Source organism: Doryrhamphus excisus, linkage group LG3, assembly GCF_037039965.1.
Source record: "Doryrhamphus excisus strain RoL-2023G ecotype Guam linkage group LG3, RoL_Dexc_Guam_v1.1, whole genome shotgun sequence".
Lineage (NCBI taxonomy): Eukaryota > Metazoa > Chordata > Actinopteri > Syngnathiformes > Syngnathidae > Doryrhamphus > Doryrhamphus excisus.
In genome coordinates, this window is record NC_136359.1 from 15,917,831 (window position 1) to 15,935,402 (window position 17,572).

Below are 17,572 nucleotides of genomic sequence, written 5' to 3' on the forward strand. Positions count from 1 at the left end.
TTTATTTATCGCCTACACAGCAACATTCACCGTAAGTCATTGTCATTGGCATCTGATCCAAAGATGAAGAAAGTGTTGTTATTGGAATCCCAGTAACTGTCTGACTTCCTGTTGAAAGAGGAACCAGTATTCAACATCAGTGCTCAACCAAAAACTCTCTCTAGTGCACATCCTGTATACTAAATGCAGGCAAAAAGACTCTTACACAAAGCTGAGAGCACACAGCAGGACCAAAGTGAAGAGTTGCAAAAGTTGACAATGGGGGTGCAAGGTAGAGGTGGCAGAACCTCTGGGATAGATCCTCCACCTGTCCCTGTGGGGGTGAAGACTTTCCATGTCCTTCTGGGCACTGTATGCTGCCACTGTAAAGTTAGCGTCCCCTGTGGTGAGGAGGTCAAACACGCAGGAGTGAAAGTAAATATCCTGCACCTCCAGCTGCTCCCGACAACGATCCTTAGCGCTCTCCACCGTGAAGACGTGTCTCCCACCGTGGGGGGATAACTGTACCTGGGAGGAGTATCTGGGCCCATGCAGGAGCTGGAGGCCAACTGAAGGTGGAGACAGGGGCAGGTGGCCGCCCTGGTCAATGCGCTCACCTCTGGGGCAGCCGTTCAGACACAGCTGCAAGTCCTGTGTGGCATCGTAGGCCTGAGCCATCTCCTCTGGGATCCGTACCGCCAGGGTCAGGTAGCGACCCAGTTGTCGGACGATCACCGTGACCCCGATGTAGCCCGCGTGGAGCTCCACGTGATGGCCCGGGCTGCGCTCTGAGATCCAAAGGGCCCTCACTTTCCCGGTGGCGCCATCTGCCCCCGCGGAGATATGGATGGGGTCTCCGCTGCTCACTGTGCCGTCATCGAAGGCGGCGGGGATGTTGTCTGTTACGGCCTGGTACACCCTCTGCTCTGTGCAACCCTCAAACGGCTTGAAGATAACTGTAATCTATAGGTGTCATAGAAACAATGTCAAAAATATGCGTGAGAAATAAACACGTTTTATGATGACACAGTGAACTGCATCCACCGCAAAACATACACCTTTTATTCTATTCATGGATTGATCCCTTAGTTCGCCTTCAAGCTTAACCATTCATCTTAACATGACATTTTGGACAATTCTATTACTTCCTACAAGTACAGTCGTCCCTTTACTCTTTGCGGCTCGAATTTTCATTCAATCACAGTTTTCAAAATTCTGCTGTTTTGTGGTTCAACACTGCCCATTAATTAACATATACAACATAAAGGGGACCTATTGTACTTTTTCCACTTTTCTGACCTATAAATTTAGTTCTAATGTTGTACTCGTGTTAAATGATGCCAAGGTTTCTGGTAATGAGGTTTTGCGCATTTGGAAGTGAGCCATTAAAGAAGTTTGGGATGGCTCAAAACGCTCCGTTTTAGAAGGCGTGGTAAAACTGCCCCTTTGTGATGTCACAAAGGAGCTGATTTTCTTATATGTAAGCTAAATAAGCTCTCTGCCTTCCCCGAAACTCTATTTACAAAACAAGCTCAGGCAGAAGTTATTGTATTTGGTATTTCCCAGCAAGAGAAAAATATTTTCCTCTGTCAACGGCTATTCACACAGGACTTATGACTTATTTATGTGAACATGAACGTGAAATAGCTGCCAAACTGTTGCTGGCGCCAGAAGCAGCATGCTCTCACCAGGAAAGGTATATTAATTTTGGAAACGCAGTGCGTCCACTCTGAGTTCATACACGGTAAGTCAGGGCTCATGAGCTGTCAGTAGCTCCTAAACACTTTTCAATTAACTCCCCAAAGACTCCATTCATAACTCCTATCCACTATATTAGAACGTGGGGTTCCTTTGTAGTTAGGAAGCACTTTGGCCATGGGACCAATCGCAGCAGAGTGGGCGTGCTCAGAGGCGGGCCATGGGTGGAATATATTAAAACAGACCGTTTTGGCGGGAAACACAAATCCAAGGAAATATAGCTGAAATAGGTGCATATGCTGGAAGGTCTAGAAAGTTTTCTGTGCTAATTATTGTGTGTAGCTGCTCTATAAGAGTCATGATTGACATGATTAACATAATTTGGTGTCATCAGCACTTTAAACTAGAAGTGCTCCGATCAATCGGCTACACATCGGTATCGTCTGATATCAGTGAAAATAGGACGGTATCGACATCAGCCGATACTTGCTTTAACATATGTCTGCTGTGTGTGGGACTTCAAGTCTTTGTGAGAGTGCTATAAGTTATTATTTTGTTTGTGTTCTGGTAAACATTCAACTTCATTCTTTTGTAAAGTGTCTTTGAGTATCTTGAAAAGCGCTATACAAATAAAATGTATTATTATTATTATTATTATTAAACAAGCATATTGGCTTTGTTTGGCTTGAAGTAAGTAATAAAAATAAATGTTACAAAAATGAGTAGCTCTCGGCCATTTTCATTTTGTAAAAGTAGCTCTCACAAGTACATTTAAACAGGTATGTGATCGGTATTAGTATCGGTCAATTTCACTCATGGATTATCAGTATCAGCAGCATAAAATCCCTACTTTAAACATATTTTTCCTTTGACTTTCACTAAGTTTAATTTTAGAGATATGCTAAAAGCTCGCTCCCTCTCAGCCCCGATATTACCATCCATCCATTACACACATTATTGACACTGGAGGCAACATTTGAGCAATTACTAAAATTAGTTTTTAACAAGTTGCAATTTGACACAGCTAAGCAAACACGCAGGCATGCATGCACACACGCAGACACGTAGATAAAAAAAAACACACACACACACAAGACTGCAGTAGTGAGTGGAAGCAGCAGTGTGTACAAGGGTGTGGTGTGAGCATTACCGAGCGCACTAGCATCATAGTTCCGGTGAATGGTGGCTTTGTTCACATGACAGCAATGAGGCATGAGCCCTGTCAGGCCATTAAGCCCGCGGGGCTTTTTAATGTGTGTTTGAGTGTGTGTGCTCGTATGTGCTCCTAATAATTGTGACTAATAACTTGCCCCACCTCTGACACAAGGTCAAACCTACCGCTCCACCAGTATACTATTTTTCTTTGTGTGTATTGTGTGGGTGCGTAGGTGTTTGAATCACTGACGCTTGTGAATTGACTACACTGTCACATTATGTTGCTTCAAAGTTTGTGTGTCTTTGTTGCTGTACAGGGATAAGTGTCTACAGACGTCACACACATGCTGATTGCAAGGCGATGCACAAATACACACAGCATAGTAAACAGGGGGTCCTTTCACACATTTCATTTTATGTTATTAGAGGTCGTGTTGAGCTATTAACCACGTTAGGTTTTTCAAAATTGCCTCAACCGAGACACAGAAAGATACCCTCACACAAAAATAGGGGAAGGAAGGACATACAACATGACGTTGGTACCCAAAATATCGTATTTAGCTCAGATTCAACCAAGAATTGCAGTTTTTAGTGCTAAAAAATTGGGAGGAGCATCAAAATAACACAATGCAGAGGTCCAGACCAACTTTTTTTTGTTTTTACTAGGAGCACAGTGTGTATTTAAATACAATGTCTGTATTTACTCATCTGTTCTCTTCTATTTATCTGACACCAAGACTAGAGTTTGTGTTCTGTGTGGTTGTCCCAACATCATTCTGCCATTGTTAAAGCCGTAGTGGTTTGCCGTTGCAATCCAAAATCAAACTTGTGAGTTTACTGTCGTCTTCATTCAACAATCGCTCCTAAATACAGAAGTTGATAGATGGCAGTGGTTAAATTACAGTGACTTCCATCTGATATAATGTTGTTTTTTTACAGTACCATTTGAAGTAGTTTGGTTCCTCTGGATGTGATTTTAGCACCTCCAGATTACAATCCAAGGACTCAACAAGCCGAGCTTTTGTATTTAAGGGTGAGGTGTGCCAAATTATTCTCGTGTAACTTCCAATCATACTTTGGCGCACTGCTCTTAAAATAGCTATATTTTAATAATGTTTTGTGTTTAATGTCATTAGATTTACGTAGGTCATGCCATGTAGATGAGTAAATAGATTGATTGTTTTCAAGGGCCTGGTGTATGAAAGCAAATTACTGTCTGGTTCTCTAATGCTGATGCCACAAAAAAAGTGTCATTAACGGCTGTGGAAGTCAGAAACCTCTTGATGCCGTTTTTAAAGTTGCACTTGATGTACAGCATCATGAGTGGTCAGTGTGCAGCAACTTTATCTACCTCTGCGTGCACTGTCTACACTGAAAAGGTTTCAGGGCAAAACAACAAAGTATTTTATCGTTTCAGCATCCCATCTGCACAGAAACGTCTGTGAAAATCTGAAAATGCTGGTTTGTCATTTTTATAAATGCAACATTCTCTCTATATTAAATTTTTTCTCCAAAATGACTGAGAAGTAACTCCACTTTGTTGTAACCCTTGAAGGGCTGCACAGTGCAGGAGTGGTTAGCGTGGAGGCACACAGCTCGGAGACCCGAGTTTGCTGGAGTTTGCATGTTCTCCCTGTGCATGCGTGCATTGGCAATTCCAATTCTCCTTAGGTATTAATGTGAGAGTGGTGTGAATGGTTGTTCGTATATATGTATATACATATAGGGTGTACCCCGCCCGGAGACAGCTGGGATGGGCTCCAGCACACTACAGCACCATATTATCACCCACCATGGAAACAATGTCGACTGAGGTTCTTTTACTCTCTTGGAAGTTTAAAGATGAATTATGATAATGAATGAAAATCACTTTTCTCTTACCTTGTTGGTTGCAGTGGCACTAGAGCCTGTGACCACTGGAACATTGGTGACCTGAACCGACAGATAGGCATTATCAATGAGAGGCCACGCCCCCTCCACCTTGCAGGTCTGGAAGCTGTCCTTGAACGTCCTTAAGTGGGGGTCCCCAAACAGGCCGCAGAACAGGAATCCAGGCCGTGGGTGATTGTGGCTGTGTGAGTGGGCATGGGTGTGTGTATGTGTGTGCTGTGTGCGACTGTAGTAGTTGCATGGCTCATGGTGGACCTCAGGATGCGTTGAGGATGTCGGGCCGTCTCTAGAGCAGTTCCTCTGGCTCATGAGGTCTGAGATGCCCAGCACGGCCGAGTGGAAGACCAGATTGCCCCTGCAGGACTTGGCTGTCCTCTGCGTGCAGGCCGAGTACGAACGCAAAGCTTTGCAAAATTCAACGTGAAAGCCATCCACGGTTGGTGTGAGGTGTGAGGTCAGGGAGACAAAGTCAGTGGTGCACTTTTGAATGCGACACTGAGGAGTGATCACCTGACACTGACCTAGAGGACAGAAAAAAAGAATATCACCACTAGGAAAAACATACATGTGCTAATAACTTCCTAAAAGATAATCACATAAGTCTGACAATGCTGGTAGATTGGCTTAAAGCAGAAATGGAAAGTTTATGTCCGCAATGAATACAACTAAAAGAACTGTTTGAAGTAGACTTTGATCTTAAACACGAAAACTTACGAGCCGGTTGCAATCCAATAAAACAAGAAAAAGAGCCACCCGCCGGCTGGTTAGAACACTTGGATCAATCAGCCCGGCCGCTCTGTGAGTGTAATAAAGCCCAAGTGTAATAAACCAAAGAGCAGAGAGCGGCAGAAAGAAAAGATAAAGAATTGTTAGGCCTGCTTAAGACTGAAGAAGATAAGGCTGTGTCTATAATCAGGAAGTATACAAAGCTACCACAAATCCTCGCCACATTGCATGGAACAGATATGGCTTTTACAAGTATGCATCATATTAAATTTATACATTATTTCTGTAGATATTTGTAAATAATTTGTAAATTCTCAATTTAATTACATTATGTTATTATGTATTATTTTTATGATTATTTAAAACAGTCTCACATCAGGTGCTAAATAGGGATGTCCGACAATATCGTCCGACCGATATGAGGCGTGCACCCTGGACTGGTCGCCAGCCAATCACAGGGCACATATAGACAAACAGAAAACTAAATAAGAGGATAAAACAAGAAACAAATTTGAAAATTAACAAAACTAATGTCCAACCTGTCTTGCGGCGCATGGCATGAAGCATTGTTTCAATACATCTAATCTATTATCATACCTCGGGAAAAAACACTTGGAGACACTTGGAGTTTTGGCACTTTCTATAACTCATACTACACATTATGGTATTTGTCTTATTTTGCACAGTGTTTTATTTTATTTTATTTTATTTTATTTTATTATATCAGTGCCATATAGTATCCGATATCGGTATATCGGATATCGGTAAGAAGGTCAATATCAAGCATCTACACTGCTAAATGTTTAAATACATATATATTACTCCTAATGGATTTTTGGGATGCCAGATGGAAAGTTGGTGGGTCTTCATGACAAAGCCTTTCTATGTGTGGAAGTATGTGGTGTGGGAGATGGCGCTTTCACCCCACCACATTACAACTCTAATCTATGACTTCATCTTGTGTTTCTTGGCACTTGAATGACAGTGCCACAACAGAAATACATATGCAACTAGATTATGTTATATCATTGCATCCCAAACAACAAATTCTGTATTGTTGTTGTTGCTTGATTTCGGAACATAACATTTGTAACATAGATCATCAGAGAGAGGAAGGCTGTGATTAGAATTTAGATCCAATGCATCAGTCAAAGCATGTTTCTATTAGATTAGACCAGGGCTCTGCAGCGTATGGGCAGCTGCACGGACACACACACACACACACACACACACAGGAGAAAGAATGCTGGTTGTGTATTCTTCTGAACCCTGGATGGTGGTATGATCTCCTGATCAGAAACGGTTTCAGCTGAAATGCGCAAATCCCTTCAATGTCACACCATAACTTAACAATATTAGATTTGGCAACACACACATACATGCACACAAACGCTTCTTTATAAGAATATTGGAATTGGGGGGCGTGAAGCAGTCCCTTCAACCATTTGGGGGCAGCAGTGCTCTCTGAGTTTTAGGAAACAGGGTGCAGGTACAGATGCCCTCCATGATGCTACTACTACACCCTACTCAAGAATCTCAATTAAACACTGTCTATTAAACACTGACACCAAGCCACAGACAGTATAAGTACTGGCAGCAGGCAGTGATAAAATAGATTCATATCTAATCAACATGGGTTCACTGCCTTTCAGAAGGAACAATAACTAGGAGCAACACAGACAAGGCACTGTAAAAAGTAATGATACAATCAATGCCAATGGGAACCGAGTTAAAAATAGCATGAATGTACTATTTTGAAAATACAAAGTTGCTCTATGGTTAATAACAACGGTTCAGTACATGATCTTGTTTGTGTTTCCACTGGGTATCGCTGTGTGTCAAAGCAATACCTTTCCAAACAGGAAAAGTGCATAGGCTTGAAGTTGGGAGTTCCCACTTGCAAATGAGTGGGAAAAACAACTTAACAGGAATTAAGGAATATGATGTCTCTCTCACACACTAAAAAAGATACCTCTAACTTCTCCAACAGTATAGATTGAAGATGATTATCCAAAATTTGATCTAATATGTATTTGCCATATTAATTTTCATAAATCAACATACCATGAGGCCCATGTTGCCATTCAAACAGCATTGCATGCCAGTATGCCAATATGACTACGGTGGGAGATGGAGCCCGATGAATTGTGCCTAGCAACTAGTAGCCATGCAAACATGTGACATGACTAGGGAAATGTATCAGAGCATCCCAGTGTATCTACTTTGCTTTGTTTGCTGGTAGTTGTAATGAATGGATTATGTGTTCACTTTGTGTCTTTTTTAAAACCTTTTCAACAAAAAAGAAATTGCATATAAGACCGTAGAGAAATGTTATAGTTTGTAAAAAAGTACCCAAAGGGTTTGTGCCCGATACTAACTAATAATAACATATATAAATGCCACTACTAGGGTGACAAAGTGTAACCGAAACAACAAAGGGTAACAATGGAGAACGCAAAATATTTTCTGGTCTTTGGTATATGGCTTTTTATTGCATACTGTACTGAACTTATATTGGATTACCTAAAGTTAAAAAATAATCATAAACCGTTTGAGGTGACTCAAATAGAGGATAATGGAAAATATCATCTAGATGGGGAAAATATCTCTCTTAAGGAACACAGAAGCGCATGAGGGCTATTCACCACATGTGCAGTCTGTGGTTCTTCATACCCTGGGGTGAAAAGACATAAAACAGTAGTCATATTTCTCTCTGGTGTTTGCTCTAAAATCTATTTTGCTCTATAGCCTCTCTGCTGTTGATTTCGTTCCCACCTCAAATAATTTCCCCCCATCAGCAAAATTTCAGCCTGTAGTCCACCCCCTCCATTCCACACATGGCTTCTCTACAAACACACTGAGGTCAAAAGATCCATAGTCTGGATCTCCCAGGCTTGGTTTGGAGATTTCTTTTGTCTCCCGATTTGCCAGCCTCCAACCTTCTCTGATCTCCAGAGATCTAAGAGGGATCTACAGGGATGATCTGGCAGCCAAAGTGCTTATTGATCACCTTGTTGTGCACTCTCTCTCTTACACTGAGCTCAGATCACACAAACAGCCCTCCGAGCAGAAGCTGCAACACTTAACGGGAACCTACAACAGCAATGCACCCTCGTGGACTAGACAGTCAGGAGTGTGAACACAAGATTCCAACATTCCTGCCTTCCTGTTTAAACACACGCATGGTGCTGACGACTGTTAAGACCACAGCGGCCGCGTGAAATACTTCTCAGGAAGGAAAAGGAATGGTACAAGTTAATACAAATCAATGCTCTGTTTGGCAAATGAGTGATACACATTCTTTCCAGGTGAGGCGTAGGGGTGCCTAGAGGGTTCTTTTTAATGGAAAGTGGGTCCCTTTTTTCCCACCAAGCTTTGTGCAGAGGAGCTTTTGTCCCACCGCCGCCTTGGCTGTGTTAAACTAATTACTGGAGGTGTAACTGCTCCACAGACAGCCGCCACAACAGGCGACCTCTTGGACACGCACAATAACACAACACAAGAGGCTGCATAAGACACATCCTGCTTTATGGATCAAATAAACATGCATTTGCTCCACAGGGTGAAACAAACCAGATACAGTATGTGGTACTGTAAATGTATATCATGTGCTAAAACAGTTCGAAAGGAGAAAAAAAGTTGTCTGTGCTATGTTGTATTTTATGGTAACACACTTAAAACACCTTATTAACCTTCAGCTTCCGGTGCACACACATCCTTCACACTCAAGTCTTTGTTTAGACAAGGACGTGTTTCTCCTGTGCTGGTTTTAAAGAACGACTTCTACTAAGGAAATGTGTCGTTAACACGGATCATAAAATTTGAAATGATACATTGTTGATCAAAACCTCAGTTAGATGAATATTCTATTTGCTAGTGTTGATAAATATAACAGTACATCTATTTTCAACACTATAAACTGAGCTTTATCAGTTTATCATTAATCTCTGAAATTAAGCTGCAACCATGCTATTAGTTATAGCATTTTGTGCATGCAGTAACAATATATAAATGTTTCTTTCACTTCTGTTATGAATATTCACTTACCAAAGATAATTATGCCATGTATTGCTTTTGCCTTGACTAAAGCAAGACAATAAAGAAAGCATACATACAGTACGTTATTTATTAGTATTGTGATAGTAAAAGTGTTCGATATGCTTTTCAACACAATAAACTGGCATTAACTTGTATTATTTATAGATCCAGGTCACTTAATTATATCGCTAAAAGCCGTAGAGCTGCTTTGTACTACAGTAAAACAAAGATTTACTTCCACTATGAAGGGAGGTGCGTATGTGCATTTTATTAGTATTGATACCAGCTGTAATTGGCTGTATAAAAATATGTGGAGAGCTATGGTACATGCTTGCCATTAAGGAGCAGACAGGAGAAGGAGAGAAGGAGAGGAGGAGAAACTCGATCCGTGCTCGGACTGCTGCACTGCCGCTGCACACACAGCCAATGTCAGCCAGGCGTCGGCTCGGCACAAATAATGAAATACTGTATAACCAAAAAAAACTACTCACTTTAAACTCTCCATGAGCATGTGAGTGGGTTATGGGGTGTGACATATTAATGGTGATAAGTAAAACTGGTTTGCTTACCTATGCGACCGGCGGAGGTCAGAGCGATGATCAGCAGCAGCAGTGGCCGGAAGCGGCGCGCCAGAGACAGGGAGGCGAGGCGCTCAGCCCCGCTGCAACAGCATCCGTCTCTCCCCATCCCCGTCCATGCAGGGCCAGGAAGGGGGAGAGGACAAAGGTCCAAAAGGCGAGGACGAGTGGTATCCACGCCTTTGAACTACTTTTCCGTCTTCCTCCTTGTTTTCCTCCAAGGGTGAGAAGGAGCATTAAACCACTCCACGGAATGTTGGGCGGGGGTGCATAGGGGAAGCCAAAGAGGAGAAAGTACACTTCCGCTACACTTTCACATTTTCCTCGTCCACACTTGCACTCCCACACGTGATTTCAATGCACAACCTCTACCAATAGAACCCCCCCTCTCTCTCTCAGCTTTCCACGATCTATGCTACTTTGTAGACCCAAACACGCTAATCTCTTTTGCCCCTCTCTCCGAGCCAAGCGTGATTTCTCTTCCACTCCTCCCCTTTCACTTTCTCCTCCTCCTCCTCCTCCTCCTCCTCCTCCAACAAATCAATAGAGTTCAAGTAAGCCCTGCTAGCAAAAACACGCCCACAATGACTACACACGCGCACACACACAGAGATGTTTGACCTTTATAAACATTTATGTTCCATTTTTGAAAAAAAACATAGTCACACAAAAGAAATGAATTTAATTTTCTACTGGAAATATTCACGACCAAACACCTTTTTAAAATCATTTTTTAATTGTTTCATGGGAACTACATTTTCAAGTGTCAGGCATCTGAACAGAAATTAAACATACTCTGATTTACATATACACATACATTACATTTACATATACATATTATATGCCTTTATTCGTCCCTCAGTGGGGAAATTTGCATGAGGTTTGGGCATTTGGAAGTGAGCCCTGTAAGTAGTTTGGGATGGCTCAAAATGCTGGGTTTCAAAAGGCGTGGTAAAACTGCCCCTTTGTGATGTCACAGAGGGGCAGATTTCCTTCTATGGTCCCTAGCACTTTGGCCATGTGACCAATCACAGCGGAGTGGGCATGCCCAGAGGCGGCCACAGGTGGAATAAATTAAACAGACCGTTTTTGGCAGGAAGCACAAATCAAAGAAAATATAGCTGGAATAGGTGCAGATTCTAGAAAATCTAAAACGTTTTCTGTGGGGGTTATTGTGTGTAGCTGCTCTATACAAAGGGTCGAAAAAAACAAGCATGATAGGTCCCCTTTAAATAAAAAAAGTCAGTTACTCTGCCAAGGCGGTATGGCGGTCGAGTTAGCGCGCAGACCTCACAGCTAGGAGACCAGGGTTCAATTCCACCCTCGGGCATCTCTGTGTGGAGTTTGCATGTTCTCCCTGTGCATGTGTGGGTTTTCTCCAGGTACTCCGGTTTCCTCCCACATTCCAAAAACATGCTAGGTTAATTGGCGACTCCAAATTGTCCATAGGTATGAAAGTGAGTGTGAATGGTTGTTTGTCTATATGTGCCCTGTGATTGGCTGGTGACCAATCCAGGGTGTACCCCGCCTCTCGCCCGAAGACAGCTGGGATAGGCTCCAGCACCCCCGCGACCCTGGTGAGGAAAAGCGGTAGAAAATGAATGAATGAATGAGTTACTCTGCCACTTTCACTATTCATCTGACCAAATAAAAAAAATATATATCATATTTATTGTCAATGTGCAGACACATACACCAAGTTTCCAGGTGAAATGTTTTACATTCACCCAACTTTATTTTAGAAGCTGTGCCCCAGAAATTTGCACACCTCCAGGGTCTCTTGAAAGCTGCTTCTTTGTTCCGACTTTATGTAATAAGTGTAGAGAATGCATTCGGAAATCTGTGCAGTGGATTGTAAATGAATTACTTGACAGTGGAGTTCACTGCCAGTTTGAAATGGAACTTTTTCATATACATAGTTGCTGGACAAGTCTCAAAGCAAAGCATCAATAATCTGAGGTATGTTTTATTTGCTGGGCTAGTTTGTAAACAGTGATTGCTTACTTTATATTCTGTCTTGGAGGTGTGCATGGCTTTACTCTCTTGCTCTCTCTCTCTCTCTTCTAGTGTCTTTAATGAGACTTGCCCTGGCTTGGCCTGTTTGTGTATGTGTGCACACGCTGTATATATGAATCCATGGGAGTGTATGTCAGCAAATAGAGCATGTCAGTGGTTTATAGTTTATGCAGTGTGTCACAACAAGGTAGTTTTGCCCTAACATGACGCAACTATGCACACACACACACACAGGAGAGGGATTTGGGTTGTCAACCACACAACTTATCTCCTACACACTCATGGTTGTGTAAGTAAAATCAACACAACAGTCATGAGGATTCGACAATATGTGGCCAGCTAAACTAAATTATGTTTGCTTCCTGCCTGAGGAAGGCACCATGCATATGTGTGTGGATTGCGGATATAATGTCAGACAACGACAGCGGTTAGTGTACACATTTATCGTGTATTTGTTCATACAGGCAAGTGACAGAGGTAAAGCCTGAATAAATACTTGTGTAGAATTATCATATAGCCACATGTTGAGGAAAAACACAATGTTTTTCTTCCACAACGTATACTCCCAGGCCACTATTCATTCTATTTTCCATGCTAATTTATTAAATAGATTGGCACACTAAAGCACACTATAGAAAATCTTACGATAGACAGTACTTGATGGAGAACATCTGACTTTAACATTCACACACCGCATCGCTTGCTATGCAATCGCACACATAAAGGCCACTGAGCACAAAGGCTGTCTGTTTATGAATGTCCAGCTTGTCTTCACCTCCACACCTCTGCCTCCACTCTCCACTTGTACCTCTCAGCACTCCTCTTCACCTCACCACAACCACAAACAAGCCATCATTCAACAAATGGTGTTCTGTACATCTGTGTGGTTGTGTGGCTAAGGTAACCCCCAACCCCCAAACACACACACAGGTGTTAAAGTATTTGGTCAGAGGAGTTCAGTTCAACACAATACAATAAAGAAGTGAATGAGCCGAGTCAGACAAGCCAAATCATGTTGTCCAGATAATCCAGAATAAATGATGCTGAGCAGAGATAATTATCAGATAAAACAATTGTATCCAATTTTACATTTTGTGTGGAATAATGCCATAAAACACACCCAAAAAGTAAAAAAAAGAATAATAATTGAAGTGTACGCACTCTTCCCGTTGAGCACCCACTTCTATATTTATGATTTGTTTAGTTTGGACCTTCAACAATACTTAATTACTCTAACTTTCATGGAAGAGGATACTTACTAGGACTCAGTGTTGTACCATTAGGCACACATTGTTTTTAAGTTTTATTATTTTAGTGTATTGACAGCAAATAATCTCCACACTTTGGACAAAGGCTCATCCATCCAAATATATAGATTTTTGATAGCTGAACTGTGATACTTTCCATTTTCTACAAATGAGGGGCTGTCCTCCTCACCAAAGGAGAATACAAGACTCTACAGTATGTAGATCTTTTTCTTGTTATGTTAACCCTTTGTGTTACAATACATGATGGAACCTCACACCTCAATGTTAGTGCATGACCAACATTTTCAGAAAAAAACACACCTCTAAATTGTGTCAACAGGCATGACATCATGTGAGACTTGAGCTCAGTGACCAGCTTGAGGATTAACTCCACATGTGTCTTTTTGGCATTTTCATGTTTTATTTTTTCATAGAAGCATACAGGTAATGGCAGTATGGGGAAAAAGTTATTATAACAGAAATTGGATTTATTTCAACCTTCGTAAGCAGTGCCCACCTCTTTGTCCCGGCTGCTCAGTACAATATGTCTAAAGTGACAATAAGTCCACAATTAAAGAAGAATGAATTGTACACAGCAATCTATACATGTTATGTATTTTCTTGTCAGAGCAAGTAGGTAAGTATACCTTTTTCAGTTGCATGATAAAAAAAATGTTTGTGCCACTGTTAAATAACCCACCATGGGGCTACAAAAAAGTTACACTTTTGCATTCAATCTTGCCATGCTGTACAGGAAGTCCACAGCAACAAAAAGTTCCATCCATTCCTCAAGTTCATCTTGTTTTCTGAATGTGACTCTATAATTGTTGTCTGGAAAATATACTATTTGTTAATATTCTTGAATTTTTTCCTATAGTAAAAATGGTCCCCTTTTCGAACAAATGAATAACGAAAACCAAGGTACAACTGTACAGTGACAGTGATTCGTTTAGTACAATACAAACTGAAAAGGGGTAATGGTCGTCCAATAATTGTCATGATTGACATGTATATTTTTTTGTACTTCAGTGAATCCCATTTAAGGACGACACTAATCTGTCCCAAAATGTAAGTGTGTCTTCCCTTATGGCTTCGCCTCCCCTGACTTTGTGCCTCATCCTGCAAACTGGCACATTAACAAAACCTTACCACCCTTCAACAAAGTTTTTAAAAATATCCCAGCCAGCCACTAAACAGGACAAGAGATCTAAGAAGGAATATTACAAATTCACACAATTCCTTCCATCATTATCTGCATATTAACCCCATTTTGCCTCTCCTTTCACTCTTTTTGTACAATCTGAGGCATTTACAACCCCCAACAATGACATTACAAGAAAGCTTCTGTTTGCCTCTCATGCTCACACATAATTGCACACACAAAGAGCAGTAGGAAGGAAACAGCTGAAGGGTGATATGGCAGATGAGAATCATGAGGCTGCAGTTTGGTTTGGGTCAGCATTTGGCAGCTGTGAGACAAAGATGCTATTAAAATGAACCCATTGTGGCCTCAAGCTTACAGAAGAACTATCACATTTGATAAGCAGATGACTTGATTTGGCATAAAGAGACCTCTTATATGCGACTTAGGAAATATGTCCAATGACTGGGGGATTCTCCAGCATGCAAAGAGAATACGATCATGAAATAATCATCCAGTATGTCACTTTATGAGCATACAGTGATCACATTATGCACACCTCATTTAATCATCCCTCATTACGTTCTTCCTGTCTCACACACAAACTCAGTCATTGTTGATCCTTATTCCACTTAGGTACACTTTGTCACGTTTTGCACATATTGAGCTACAGATGGTCCATCTCCTGCAGTGCCAACCTTATCCCCTGTTAGTCATGACAACCACTTCCACACGTGAAGACAAGGTGTGTGTGGAGGAAGCCAAAACCCAGGTGAGCACCGCCCCTTCCCCCAAACATTCCAGCATACTGCAGACTGACAGACAGAGAGAGATGGAGGGAGAGATCTTTCTTGTCTATATCCAGCTGTGAGAGCTTCCATCGCTTCTCCTCCCCCTCCCCGTCCCCTCAATCCCCCTTGGGATAGAGTGCTCACACAGCAGCAGATGGGTGGAATGCATAATACATAGACTATTTGGGGGGCTTGGAGGGAGAGTGTGTGTAGTCTTTGGGGAGTGGGCTGTGCAATCGTTATAGATCTAATGGTTGAGCTGCGTTCCGATCTCATTTGACGTGCTAAAGCCAAATGAGTGTGAAGCGTTTCATTACTCATGCTCTGCGTACTCGTGCTGCACAACCGATCACCGATGCAGTCACAACTTTTGACATGTGGACTCATGTGTGTGTATTTAGAATTTGAAGGACTTTTACGGTGGCTGTGTGTGATTTCATTTATCACATTATCCTTATTCTGCCTGTCTGCTCATGTAAAGCCACTTTAATTCCCTAATTGCTCTGATTAGTGCAAGATGAGACCGATGTATCATAATGCTGCGTAATTAGTACTCAATTGTGAACTAACAAGGCCTCCTCCGGCTTAGGTAATGGATTTGGGATAGACAAGTTGAGCTGAAGCATGACTAATATGGCACAGTATAATTAACACCTCCTGTTGTAGAAGAGGGTCACTTTCTCATACAATGCATTATTTTTGAGTTGTTATTTGACATAGGTCACAATCCCGCAATCTTTGTCATTGGGAATCCATGAGGGTGTGTGTCAGACGATGAGGACAACTCACAAATGCACACATTGGTTTAAACAAACATCAAGAGAAATGCTAGAACAATGAAGACAAGACAGAACAAGAGAGAGCTGGCAGGTAGCGCTTCTCTCGGGATTCATTAGGCTTGTCAGAAACGTTGGCTGTGAATATGCTTGCACAGCAAGCTTCTAGAGGAAGATGTATATATGCACACACACACACACATATACACACACAGTGCAGGTGTATGAAGCTCTCATCTGCTGACAGGTTGGAATAAAAGCCAAGAAGGAGGGAGGGATCTTGAGTCACACGCTGCGTGTCTCCAAATGACTGCGGTGGGAATTAACATATCCTGAGTGGCGTTAAGTTCTGCCTGTCAGAGTACACATCTTCTCAAGTGATGACTGAAATGTTTATGTAGTGGTGAAATAACTTTCAAATGGCTTTAATTTTAAATGTGTTTGCCAGTCTTTAAGAGATGTCTCTTTGTGCTGTAAATGATTCTTACTTTCCATGTGCACTTCCAAATTGTGAATTTGCTGTGTTCAAATGAAACCACATGAGACCTCTTTGGAAAAAGGTATTTGTTAAAGGTCACATTTCAAGCAGATGATGAAACAATGTGAAACACTAAATGCAATCTCTGCAAGAGTTCTTGTGTATGTATCAGTGTAATTGCCGGCATATGCATATTTTTTGTCTTGGCAGAGGGGGGCTGTGTGTTTGTACTTTGTCCAGGTAGGGGTGAAAATTACAGTCTGATTCCCTGCCTGCTTTCATAGCCACACACACACACACACACACACGTTATTTCGCCTCCAGTGAGAGAAATGCCAACTTTCAGCCTCTCATCATGGTGAACATTTCAGTGGCTGCTAGATGACTGTTCCATGTATTCATGTCTCATTGGTGATCCATAATGCCTGAACTACACAGCCAGGGACTCAAAAAGTGTGTTTGAAAAAGAACCCCCGACAGCCACAGAGAGACCATTGCATTCATCATTTCAAGTACTGTATTATACTCTACACCCCACTGACAAGATACACCTCATAAAATTTTTATTGTATTTGTAACCCCCTACTTATTGTCTCATGTGGTCTTTCTCTTTGGCACACGTTGACATGGTGTGACAGTATATACTGCCACCTCATATTCTGCCAAAATCATCACGATAGTGCAGTTCATTTTCTCTCTCTATCCAGAGGGGACCCAGCTGTGGGCTTGAGATCATGGGACCATGTTTCCGTGACAACCAGACATCATCACTGACACTAGAATAACAGACTGAATAATTCAAGCAGATCCATTTTCAAACACCATGTCTATTCACATGGAAACACCCCCAAAAGGACACGCCCAGGCTGTATGAAGAGTGGGGTGCAATCTGTAATATTCACACAATAATCAGGCAGCCACTACTATAACCCATAATGTACCCCATATTTCACTTACATATACTGTATGATGGAACCAACACTGGCAGAAAGAAATATGCCACTTACTGGTATTACTGGTAGTGTAAAGGCAGAACTTATGATACGGCTCTTGTATTAG

General features: G+C 41.8%; 1 protein-coding gene across 1 annotated transcript; it reads right to left on the reverse strand.

The window, feature by feature from the left end:
- Positions 1–13: 13 nt before the first annotated feature.
- Positions 14–10,563, reverse strand: rgmb (repulsive guidance molecule BMP co-receptor b). Its single transcript, XM_058071118.2, has 3 exons — positions 10,056–10,563; positions 4,714–5,243; positions 14–942 (listed from the first exon to the last, which is right to left on the reverse strand). The coding sequence occupies exons 1-3, from the start codon at positions 10,171–10,173 to the stop codon at positions 202–204; spliced, it is 1,389 nt and encodes a 462-aa protein (XP_057927101.2). The 5' UTR covers positions 10,174–10,563; the 3' UTR covers positions 14–201.
- Between the last annotated feature and the right edge of the window lie 7,009 nt (positions 10,564–17,572).

Coding starts and splice junctions, on each gene's coding strand:
- rgmb (XM_058071118.2), bottom strand. CDS start 10,173: ATGGGGAGAGACGGATGCTGTTGCAGCGGGGCTGAGCGCCTCGCCTCC. Junction 5,244..10,055: donor GACCTCCGCCGGTCGCATAG/GTAAGCAAACCA, acceptor TCTGTCCTCTAG/GTCAGTGTCAGGTGATCACT. Junction 943..4,713: donor GTGCCACTGCAACCAACAAG/GTAAGAGAAAAG, acceptor TGACACCTATAG/ATTACAGTTATCTTCAAGCC.